The sequence below is a fragment of the Myodes glareolus genome, chromosome 7 (assembly GCF_982192425.1).
Source record: "Myodes glareolus chromosome 7, mMyoGla1.1, whole genome shotgun sequence".
NCBI classification, from domain to species: domain Eukaryota; kingdom Metazoa; phylum Chordata; class Mammalia; order Rodentia; family Cricetidae; genus Myodes; species Myodes glareolus.
In genome coordinates, this window is record NC_142032.1 from 96,490,974 (window position 1) to 96,504,077 (window position 13,104).

Below are 13,104 nucleotides of genomic sequence, written 5' to 3' on the forward strand. Positions count from 1 at the left end.
TCTCAATGTGAAACACACAAAAAACAAGTAGCTAATTTTAGAGTCAGAGGGCAGAACACTAACCCAACTTTCATGGATGTACATATGCATTCCAATAGATAATATTGACAATAAAAGCTCTCCAATTTTTTTCTTTTCATTAAAAAAATTGTATCCTTCTATTTCCTTTGGATTCACTGAGTTAGTCTGCTCTAATTAGTATACATACACAATACTGAATTCCTGCATTTTATTTGAAAGAGAGACTTACTGGAAAGAAATGTCAGGAAACCAAGTATCCTTGTTGAGAAAATCTCTCAAAACCTGTCCTTTTATTCATTATCAAAAAAAGGGCTTTAAGGATGACAGATAATAAGGGTACATCTTTGATCCTGACCTTTTCCTCATACTGCAGTATCTCTTTATATGTTCTGTAAAATAGTCAGAGACTCCTGAATAGTATAATTTATTTTCTATGGATTTTATAGAGATTTTCCTGAAATGAACAAACAGTGTACAAATTGATATTCACAGATGACTCAGAGTGTTGTCCATATGGAAAGAGTACTGCATTTCAGATAGTGGTGCTGTGTGTAAGAGGGTCTTGAGATCACAGAGAATGTGGACATGCTTAAAGTTTTGAAATAATAGCAGATGATTAATTCATAAAAAACCATGTGTTTGTATATTAAGATATATTCATAAGAGATAAGAAGAACATGTAAGACATAATAATAAATGTAGATCTTGGACAAAACTGTCAAACACACTCTGGAAAAATACAACATCTTCAACAAATAATGCATGGAAAATGGGATGTTCACATGCATAAGAATGAAATTAGATGCATATCTATGACCTGTGTAAAATCAACTCCAAATGAACCAAAAACCTCAGTGTGAACCTTAAAACTCTGAATCTACTAAAAGTAAACATGGACAATCCTCTATAAGACATCGGTACAGGAAAAGACTTTTGAAATAGAACTCCATTTGACTATGAATTAATGCCAACAACTGACAAATAGAACTTCATAAAGCTTATCAGAAAATACTGTACATATAAGATAATTTGCTTCATTTAGCATGTGGTAGATGCTAATTACCTGTACAAACAATCCAAGAATTATTTGTACTAATATTGGAACAAAAGTCTGAGAGCAACATTGTAATCTAGTTCACATACTGTTAGCCATCTTATTGTCACTATCTTTTGTGAAAGAGGCCACCCTAAAGTATAGATACTGGCAATGAGCAGTAGTAGACCAAAGTTGGTCTCAAGTCAAAATGCTTTCTGACTCAGTAGAACCACAGAGGGAAGAAAGAAGATACTCCTATGTTCCTACAGAAATGAACTGTTTCAACGATGGGGTTCCTAAGTGTAAGGAACTAAGTTGAGAAATAATGACAAACAAATATGGTAGTATTAGCTTATAAGAATTCCCAGGGATTATGAGACTATGGCTAATTGGCAGAACATGTTGGTTCTACCAGGCTCTGGATTCCATGATCATTATTAAAAACAAAATAATTCTACATGGAAAAATTGTATTATGTACAAATTTATATAAACATATGATTTAATTTGTGATTTGAATACTCAAACTGTATATTTACTACCAAATATGAGTCTGATAAATGTATATCATAACATTTATTTCACCAATCAATACCCATTTTTAAACTTAATGCAATATTTATGGTGTGTCATTACTATACAACATATGACAGCATAATGGATTAAGAGACATATCTAAGAATGTATTTTCTTACTAAGCTGTCTCTTCAGAGCACCCTTGATCTCATTATTCTTAAGACTATAGATGAGGGGATTCAACATGGGAACCATGATCATGTAGAATACGGACACTACCTTGTTCTGATTCATTGAGTAGCTTGATTTAGGCATCACATAGATGAATATAACAGTACCATAGTAGAGAGTGACTGCAGTGAGGTGGGAGCTGCAGGTGGAAAAGGCCTTGTGGCGGCCCTCAGTGGAGCGCATCTTCAAAATGGTGATGAGGATGTAGATGTAGGAGATGGCTATGATAAAGACTGTTACCATAGTAACTGAGCCAGCTGAAAATGAGGTAACAACTACATAGACACTGACATCGGAACAGGAGAGTTCCACCAATGGAGCAAAATCACAGAAAAAGTCGTTGACTCTATTTTGTTCACAAAATAGAAGAGAAAAGAAGGAAAAAATAAAGGAGGAAGAGTTAAGAAACCCCCCTACATACGATCCCAAAACCAACTGGATACAGACTTTTGAGGACATTTTAGTTGAATAAAGCAGTGGGTTGCAGATTGCCATAAATCTATCATAAGCCATGGCAGCCAGAAGGAAGCATTCAGATGCACCAAAAAAAGCTGCTGAGCTGAGTTGGATGCCACATCCAACGTAGGGGATAGTATTTTGCCTTACCAGGAAGTTGACAAGCATATTAGGTGTGACAGAAGATGAGAGGCCTATGTCAACAGTAGCCAGGTGACTGAGAAAAAAATACATTGGGTGATGGAGCTGGGAGGAAACTATGATGAGAAGGATGGTGCTGAGGTTCCCAGACACGGTCACCAGGTAGATGCACAGGATGATGGTGAAGAGAATGACTTTAAGGACTGGGTCATCTGTCAAGCCCAATAAAATGAACTCTGTCACCGCAGTGTGGTTCCCATCCTCCAGGAAAGCCATGGGACAGTATAGCTGCTGCCAGAACAAGTCTGTGATAGAGACAGGACAGAAAGGGATTTATAAATATGTGGCTGCATTTTCATTGATACACAGACAGAAGTTGCTATAAAAAAAAATTGGTGGGAAGAATTTTGCCCATGAACCTATGAACATTTCTAAGCCTGGCAGACTCCAGAGCACAAACATAACTCTGCCCCAGGTCTGGTGCCCTGGGCATTAAGAATTTCACCCACAAACATCTGGGTGTTTCTAGGCCCGGCAGACTCTGGGTGATAAGCACAGTTTTCCCTTCCTTGTATTCTATGCATGTCAAGGGCAAGGGAAACATGCCCTCCCCTACCACTGTCCCCTGTGAAAGGTGGGAGAGCTGATGTCAGGCATGCAAATGGAAAAGCTGGCTTTGCACCCCACCTGAAAAAAACAGTAGATCCAGTCCTGGTGGTGTGATAACAGGAGAATTAGCCTCTCTCCTTGATGTTTGCTACATTAAGTAAGCTAGCTTGGGAAGTGCTGGGAGCTCACCTGGATGGTGATAATGGTAGCAAGTTGACCAATCGAGCTAACACTTAGGCCCAGAACCAGGACTACAAGTTACACCACCCCAAAACCCATCTCATCTATGAAAGTCCGGAGGATGTCAAGGGGGCCAAATCTGCAGCTCCAAACCTACAGGATTTCCATTATTACAAGGCAATAATAATATATCCAAGAGGAGTTCTAGTGAGAGGCCAGTTACAAGGGTGTAGTAGAAACCAAAGTCCTCAAGCCAGAACAATGACTCATCATAATGAAAGGATGTATAAACTAAATGGAATAATGTGTGGTTCATTGCCACACTACAGCTTCCATGCCAATATTTTTTATTTGTTTTTGTTTGTTTGTTTGTATGTTTTGCTTTGCTTTGGCTTTGGGGTTTTAGTTTAAAGTTTGTTTTTGGAAGGAGGTTACAAGAGCAGAGGATGGAAGTGAGGAAAACAAGATGGGTGTGATTGGGATGCATGATGGGAAATTCACAAAGAATCAATAACAAGTTATAAAAATCGTTCAAAATATATAATTTGAGTATTACATTGGAATCTCAATGTTTATATATTCATATGTATAGAATCATAAATTTCTAAATAAAATACTAGAAATGTCCTTTAATGTATTTTTCATTTACATTGAATGTATATAATAAAATATACATATGGATTTTAAAACGGAAGATGTTAGTATGAGTGAGGATTATGAAAATAGCAAAACAGTTATTATATATACAAGAAAAATTAAATTTTACAAATGTACAATTTGTCGTGAAGTTTTAAATAATTTATCAGGTTCAAATATCCTTTCCAAATTACTTGTATGATGTAATACAGTATATCATGTTCTATTTCCGTTGAATAATATTAAGACTCATTCATTCAGTTTTATAGTTAATATAATGTGTGAATTTTAAATGTTATGCAGCTTACTGTTACATAAGAAGCACTATAACTAAGACTTTGAAAACTAATTATTCACTGGAATTACACTTTAACAATTAGTTGGTCCAGTTAAAATTTGTGTGTGATTACACCTGACTGGTTTCTCAACTATAGCTTATAAGTATAGCACATACATTTACAAAGAACAAAGCACTCTCTAATGGTAGAGGGAAGTCAGTACACTCACCTTTTGAAATAAGAATTCATCTTAAATAAGAAAGTCAAGATAATTATAATATGGTTTTATAGCCTCATAGCTATCTCCCACAATCATTGTTTACTATTGAACATAAGTCTCTGAAGAATACCTGAAGGATTCAGGTATGAATTAAATCCCCAGGGATGATTGTCTCAGGTGAAAACAAGTCATTTATTACACATGAAAACAAATTTCCAATATTCAATCTTATTTTTTATTTTTATGTGGGAATTGATGCACATTCATTTTATAATCATTAGAACTTTATTAATAACCAATTATGTCTGGTAAGTGTTGTTTCTAAGTTAATTTTATTTAATTTTACAGGATATTGAGATAAATATTTCAAAAAATGACAACATTGTTGTTGGAGGAAGGCTATTTGATCGTTCATGGGTACTAGTCCCAAAATAATCACTCAGAAACTATATTATTTCGAATACTGTTTGACCAATAGCTTAAATGCATTTCTGGCTTACTCTTATATCCTAAACTAACCCATGTCCATTAATCTGTGCATCACCATGAGGTTGTGGCCTACCAGCAAAGTTTCACAGGGCTGCAGCAGGCATCTGTCCCCAGCCATGGCAACGTGGTATCTCACTGACTCCCCCTTCTCTCTCTCTCTCTCTCTCTCTCTCTCTCTCTCTCTCTCTCTCTCTCTCTCTCTCTTTCTCTCTATAGGTAATATTTTCTTGTTTCTTATTTTATTTATTTTTTTTCTTCTTTGAGAGAGAGAGAGAGAGAGAGAGAGAGAGAGAGAGAGAGAGAGAGAAAGACAGACAGACAGACAGACAGACAGACAGACAGAATATACTTGAAAAGTTCTAATGACACCATTGTCTTTCCATGGGCAGGGCCACAGCTTTGAATCCCATCTCCTTTACCTTTGACTGCTAGGCTGAAATAGCAAAAAGGCCATAGGCATTGTGTTCCCAAGCACAGTGCTTTGCACAGACATGGCAGGAAGTAAGTCGAATAAATGAACAAGCTAACTTGTAAGTTAGATGTCTAATGTGTACAAGGCTGCTTCATGTCCTCCTCCTCAGTTTGCTTTTAATGTACTATTTAACACATTATGCTGAAATAATTGTGTACTGACAGAAAATTTGAAAAACAACATAAGGAAGTCCCTTATACCTATTACCCAGTTACCTGCAATAGTAAGATCACCAGCTCTTGCATGTATTTACTTGTTTGTGCCTTTGTACAATCAACACAGATCTATCTGTCCATCACCACAAAGAATCTCTCTGGTGATACCCTGTAGACTTACCCTCATCACTGTTTCTCTCACTCCCACCACTTGGTAATTCCCCTTCTCTATACACTGTTGTTTTGTAAGAGGATTCATACAGTTTCTCACTGTTTGAGACGGGCTTTTTCCATTTGTTACAGTACTTTTATGATCCATCTAAGTTGTTTTGTTTGTCAAAAATTCAATCCTTCTTATTGCTGGGTCATAGTCATGGTTTAGCTATACCACGGTGAGTTAATCTCCACCCTCTGAAAGAAATTTTGGTCGTTTGTAATATTTCTTTGTATTTTATTTTTTAATTTTTTTCTTTTTTCTTTTTTATTACTTTATAAATAATACCAATTAAAATTCCCACTTCCTCTCCCCTCCTCCCACATTCCTCCCACTCCTCCACATAAAACAGATAGATAGATAGATAGATAGATAGATAGATAGATAGATAGATAGATAGACGATAGATTGATAGATCATCCAGCCTGCCTATGTTCATTTAAGCCATTGGCTGAGAGCAGCTTCTTTATTCATTTACCAATAAAAGCAACACATATACAGAAGGACGTCCCACACCAATTCCCTTTTTCTGTTTCAACAAAAAGGAAGCTTTCAACTTTAACTTACTAAAATTACATATAACAAAACAGATATAAAGCAAGAATTGTAGTTACAATATTTATATCTATTTTACCTTTTATCATAACTAAGGAAAACTATAACTATCTATTCTTCAACTCCATCAAAGACCCCAGAAGGATATAATGTTACCTAAGTAAACAGCAATGCATTGTAAGAAACTTCCAAAACTCTAGAATTGACAGAAACATCTCACTGCCTGGACAGTCATTCAAAGTTCTTCTGTATCATTGGAGCATCCGTCTTCAGCCTACAGGGCCATAATATCCAACAGACTTGTCCATGAAGCAGGAAATTTCAAAGACAGTTCTACATCTATTGGCAGTTTGTCAGTCACTTTCTTCTATGTCCTGGCAGAATGTCTGACAGTCTTTCATGAAGCAGGAACCCTGAAGGATCATTTCACTTTTAATCAAGTTCAGCAGTAATTTCTCTATGGGTTCTGCATGTCCACGTCTTACAGCATAACATTACTGGCAAAGGTAGTTTCTTGCCCAAATGGCTAACCAATGTCAGAAAGGATCCTCTTCAATGCTCATATTCTTCTTGAAGTAAATTGATGTTGTCAGGAGCATATGCGTCTCATTGTCATGAAAAGTCCTAAGCTCTTAAACATTTTAAATGCCATATTCTGCAGTCTTTGAAAGGTTTGAAGAATGCCTATCCATCTGAAATATATCTCTGTACATCTATCCAGGGTCACTTGCTTGAATGTCAAGAGGAGGTCACAATTTCTTCATTATGCCCATGCCATACATCCTTCCAAGGTCAACACACCCTTCTGGAAAAAGACCTCCAGCAGCCTGGAGTGTGTTTTGTATACCTAGTGAGACTTCTTTGAAGAAACTAAGTTTTCCTTCTCACGAGGTTGTTAATTGGAGATAGCTTCTTGGTGCCATATGTGTTTCCTAATATCAGCAATGAGACCTCAACTAGTTTTGACCTGTTGAAGCGCTGTGCATGCTGCCATATTCAAGGTGGATTAATATGTACACTAATCCTTCAGTGTCTGGAAGACACAGTTTTTTTGGTTTCAGCTTCCTCCTCTGCATAGTTCTCAGATCCATGACAGAAGGCATTTGATTGGGGCATCCAATTTAAGACTGTGTTTTCCAAGGTTTTTCACTCTCTGTATATTGTTTATTTGTGGGGCTCTGTATTAGTTCACTTCTTCCAAAAGAAGAAACTTCTCCTCCTTTGAGATACTGATCTATGGATATACTAACAGGTCATTAGGAGTAATTTTATTGATACATTTTTTGAACAGAAAATTGTATTAATTTTTGCTTAGGTTCACAGCCTATCTAATTTTATATCCTTGACACCCAATGTTCTGTCTCATTGAATAGACCACAGATACAATAAGATAGTGGTTGACTATTCCCGTGATGTTTATGCCACTCTTGCACCAGCATATCAAGAAGGCAGGTCACCATTATAGATTTGAAGGGTTCAAATAGCTGGGTTTATATCTATTTTTCTGTCTGGTGTTCAGAGTAGCATTCAGTACCATTAACACTTTTCACTAGTTAGTGACTAATTAACTCTAATTATGCACCAGCTTGACCTCTTCATGTACAATCTGATATGGAAGTGTTCTTTTAAGCAATATGACCTTAACATCAGTTTGTGAAGAACAACCAACAGCCTTGGTTGCTTGTGGGTTTCCATGGAGACCATTAGGTCACCAACTCAATTGGATATAATCCATTTCTGATACTGGAGGTTTTACTTGGTGATGAGAAATATCTAGTTGCAGCTTTACCACCTTATTATTTGGTGACTCTGTTTAGATTTCTTTAATATGTATATATATTTGAAGATGCTTCTACTATAGTGGATTTCCATATGACCTTTCAAATGACCCTTAGTGTTATTTGTCCCTTCTGCATTTCCTCTTCTAACCTCCTTTCTTCCCTTCCCATCCACATTTTACCCTTCCATTCCAGCCTCCCTCTTTCCTCTCTAACCGGATATTCTATTTTCATTTCCTTGAGAGAACTTTTCCTCTCCCAATAGTTCCTTACAAGATACCTAATCTCTGTTGTTATTCAGATAGTAGAATACCTAATGGAGGCTTAAAATCGAACACTCACAATTAAGAGGATATACAGCATATTTACTCTTTAGGATCTAGGTTAAATAATCAAAGTGATTTTTTTCTATCTCCATCTATTTATCTGAGAATTGCTTGATTTTGTTTTTTAAAGAGAAAGATATTGTATTGTATAAATATACCAAAATTTCCATATCCATATGTTTTATGATTTACCTGTTGATAGATATCTAGGCTCTTTTCAATTTCCAGGTATTATAAATAGGCAATGAACATGAATGAGCAAGTGTCTCTGTAATAGAATGTGGGATTCTTTGAGTATATGTCCAAGAATAGTATAGCTAGATCTTGAAGTAACAATATTCCAAGCTTCCCAAGAAACTGCCACACTGATTTCCATAGAAGTTGTGCAAACTTTCATGCCCATCAGCAATGGGTGAGTGTTCCTGAGTTATCATATTGATCTTGGACATTCTGAGAGGTGTAAGATGAATCTCAAAGTACTTTTGACTTGTATTTCCCTGATGACTAAGGATGTTGAACATTCTTTAAGTGTTTCTCAGCCAGTTGTGTTTCACTTTTGAGAAGTCTGTATTTAATTCTGTAATCTATTTTTAAATTGTTTTTTGTTTTTTTAAGGTTCCATTATTTTAGTTCTTTAGATATTTTAGATATTAACTCTCTAGAAGATGTAAAATTAATAAAGATCTTTTCTTTTTCTTTGGGCTGCCTCTTTGTTTGAATAATGATGTCCTTCGGTGTATAGGCACTTTTCGGGTTCATGAAATCCCCTTTTTAATTGTTGGTCTAGATTGTTGTTCCATCAATGTTCTATTCAGAAAGTCATTTCCTGTGCCGGTGAGTCCAAGGCAACCCCCATTTCCTCAGGGAACCTTGAAGAAGATGAGAAAGAAAGAATGTAAGAGCCAGAAGTGATGGAGGACATCAAGAAGATAGCCAGATAAACTTCCAGAAATTAAGGCAGTGTGCATAAGGCATACACAAGTCAGCAAAAGATGGGGTCCTAGAACTGAAAAGAAAATTGAATACATACTTTAACCCATATCTCAGAAGAAATATTCAATTGATAACCATGTGCAAATAAAAATTTAGTTTCTTCCAAAGAAGTCTTAATGGGGACACAAACAACTCTCAAGGGTAAGCTGCATACCCAGCAACAGATGCCAACCTAAAACAAACTAAGTGGCATCTTTGAAGTGCTTGTCTCTTAATATCATCTCGGAGTTTTTTCTTTTAAAAAATTATCTTAGTTTTAATTTTTATTTTATATATTCTCTTTTTATCTTACAGGCTTTTTGCCTATATATTATAACTTCCAGTTTGGTGGTTTTGTTTTTTGAGACAGGGTTTCCCTGTGTAGCTTTGGAATCTGTCCTGGAACTCAATATGTAGACCAGGCTGGCCTTGAACTCATAGAGATCTGCCTGCCTCTGCTTACCAAGTGCTGGATTAAAGGTATGTATCACCACCACCCAGTGTCCAGTTTAGTGTTTTTATGGTAATCCTGAGTGTGTGAATGAGTGGGTCTATGCATCTGTATCTGTTTCTTGTACCCTGGGTACTCTTTTCCTTCTAGTTGTTTGTAGTCCTACTCTGATTTGTTAGTTTTTGTTTTATGTTATTTTATTTAGTACTAACCTTTTGAAGTCTGTTTCTTTTCTAAATTAAGGTGGTGAATCTAGATGGGATGGGACAGGAGAAAGAAATGGTAAAAGAGCAAGGAGAAACCAAATAAAGGTGTATTATTTGTGGGGAAATCCATTTTAAATAAAGGGGAAAAACAACAACCTAAAATGCATATAATGTTGAAATCTTCATGAAAAATAAGTAAAAATATGGGCAAAATGTCTATTGACTAATGTGACACCCACAGGTTCTCAAAAGTAGAACTGGAATCTCTGGGAGTGAGTATTTTTCCAAACTTGGTATTTTTTTTCAACTTCAGGGATTAAACCAATACATTTTTTTGTAATTTCTAACTTTATTCAACATACATTCAAAGGAATTTTCATGGAAGATACAGAAAGAATAAAGGAGCCAGATGATGAGATTTATAGCATAAATGTGTTGTCCTCATAGGTCAGTAGACATTGTACTTAGAAACTTACAACAGTTATGGTTACCTGACCATTTGTCATCATTGGATAACTGATAAGAAGGGGTTTAAGGTGTTTGACCATTTCATCATGGATGATTAGCAATTAGATTTTCTTCAGTGGTATAGCCACAGAATATTAGCTTTCCTCCAGTAAATAATCACTCATGTGATAAGAAGACCAGTTGGTCATTCTGTCTGCTCAGCAGCTCAGACCCAAAATAATCACACAAAAACTGTATTATTATTATGATTATCTTTATGATAATAATTTGAGACAGTGTTTCAATGTAGCTTTGGTGCCTGTCCTGAAACTAGCTCTTGTAGAAAAGGTGTGCCTCAAACTCACAAAGATCCTCCTACCTCTTCCTCCTGAGTTGTGGGATTAAAGGCAGGTGCCATCACTGCCCAGCGAAACTGTATTATTTAAAACACTGCTTGGCCCATTAGCTCTAGCTTCTTATATTGCAGTGAATTTATGGGGCTGTGACCTATTGTAGCAATGGAATACCCAAATTAACATTCCTGCTGCTTCCAGAGCCTATATTTCTGAGGACAATATTACAAGATATTACAGATGGCAGAAACCAGCCATTAGAGCTATACAAGAACACAACACAATTGATGGCCCTTCAGAGGTACCAACAGCCATGCCTCTAAAATGGTTGACTGAGAAACCAATATGGACTAAACAGTGGCCTTTAGCTGAGGAAAAGTTACAGGCTTTAGAAAAGCTGGTACAAGAGCAATTAGATGCTGGACATACAGAAGAATCTGAAAGCCCTTAGAATTCTTCCTGTATTTGTTGCTAAGAAAAAATCTGGTAAATAAAGAATGGTGACAGATCTTAGAGCTATCAACAAGGTTATTCAACCTATGGGACCTCTGCAATCTGGAATTCCTCTGCCCTCCCTGTTACCAAAGGGATGGCCTCTTATAGTTATTGATCTGAAAGCTGTTTCTTCACTATACCATTACCAGAAAAAGATAGAGAAAAGTTTGCCTTCACAGTACCTACTTATAATAACTCTCAGCCTGCAAGGAGGTACCAGTGGACCGTCCTCCCACAGGGAATGTTAAACTCTCCCACCCTGTGCCAATATTTTGTAAGCCAACCATTGAAAATTATACGCAAACAATTTCCTAAGTCCATAATATACCACTATATGGATGATATCCTGATATCTGATCAAAACAAAGACACCTTAGAAAGGCTGTATAAAGAAGTAAAAATAGTATTACCTAAATGGGGATTGCAAATTGCTCCTGAAAAAATTCAGAGAGGAGATTCTGTTAATTATTTAGGTTATAAAATAGGTTTACAAAGAATTAAGACTCAAAAGGCACAAATCAGGAGAGACCAGTTATGAACTCTTAATGACTTTCAAAGATTATTAGGAGACATCTCCAGCCTACAACTGGCTGTTGGGATAACACCTGATCTAATAATTCATTTAAACAAGACCTTGGATGATGATAAAGACTTAAACAGTCCCAGAAAATTAACAGCTGAAGCAGAAAAAGAACTGACAATGGTTGAGGAAAAATTACAGGAGGCTCACGTGGCCAGGGTAAATCCAAAGCTTAGTTGTATTCTCGTCATATTGCCTTCCAGAATTTCTCCTACAGGAATCTTGATGCAAAGAGATGATATTATCTTGGAATGGATCTTTTTACCACACAAACCAAGCAAAAATTAAAAACTTATTTGGAAAAAGTCTCTGAATTGATTATAAAAGGAAAATTGAGACTTTGTCAATTAGCAGGTATAGACCCAGAAGAAATTATAGTGCCTTTCACTACTGATGAGATAAAAAAAAAGTTGTGGGAAGACAATGAACCATGGCAAAGTGCTTGTGCTAATTTTTTGGGAGAAATCAATAACAATTACCCAAAAAGCAAGAGACTTAACTTTATAAAGAGAACTTCTTGGATCCTTCCTCGAATTGTCCATGATGCTCCAATAACCAGAGCCAGTACATTTTATACTGATGCTAATAAATCAGGGAAAGCAGGTTACAAATCAGAAGAATTGAGTAAAGTGGAACAAAGTCCTTATGATTCTGTCCAGAAGGCAGAATTATATGCCATCCTTATGGTGCTTAGGGATTTTAAAGAACCTCTTAATATAATTACTGATTCACAATATGCAGAAAGAGTTATCTTGCATATTGAAACTGCTGAATTTATACCTGATGATACAGAACTGACCTCATTGTTTATCCAGATACAAGACATGATCAGGAACAGGCTCTACCCTATGTATATAACACATATTCGATCCCATACGAGTCTGCCAGGTCCTCTAGCACAAGGTAATGCAGATATTGATCAATTATTGATTGGTAGTGTGCTGCAGGCATCTGAATTTCATAAAAAACATCATGTCAATATCAAAGGCTTGAAAAAAGAGTTTTCTATTACATGGCAAAAAGCTAAGGAGATTGTAAAGAAATGCCCTACTTGCTCTTTTTATAACCAAACACCATTGCCTGCAGGGACTAATCCAAAGGGTATTAAAAGGAATTAAATTTGGCAGATGCATGTGTTCCACTTTGCAGAATTTGGAAAATTAAAATATGTACATCACACCATTGACACTTATTCAGGCTTTCAGTGGGCAACTGCTTTAAGCTCAAAAAAAGCTGACTCAGTAATCACACATTTATTAGAAGTTATGGCCATTATGGGAATACCTGC

The 13,104-nt window shown here is 36.2% G+C and overlaps 1 protein-coding gene across 2 annotated transcripts; it reads right to left on the bottom strand.

Annotated features, from left to right (window-relative positions):
• Positions 1–1,731: 1,731 nt before the first annotated feature.
• On the bottom strand, positions 1,732–7,090 carry LOC125417115 (olfactory receptor 5P66). Of its 2 annotated transcripts, XM_085692595.2 has the most exons (2): positions 7,041–7,090; positions 1,732–2,665 (listed from the first exon to the last, which is right to left on the bottom strand). In XM_085692595.2, the coding sequence occupies exon 2, from the start codon at positions 2,491–2,493 to the stop codon at positions 1,732–1,734; it is 762 nt and encodes a 253-aa protein (XP_085548721.2). In that variant the 5' UTR covers positions 2,494–2,665; positions 7,041–7,090. The 2 variants fall into 2 exon arrangements, with proteins under 2 accessions (XP_085548721.2, XP_048316350.3); XM_048460393.3 differs by lacking the exon at positions 7,041–7,090 and having other exon boundaries at positions 1,732–2,680.
• Between the last annotated feature and the right edge of the window lie 6,014 nt (positions 7,091–13,104).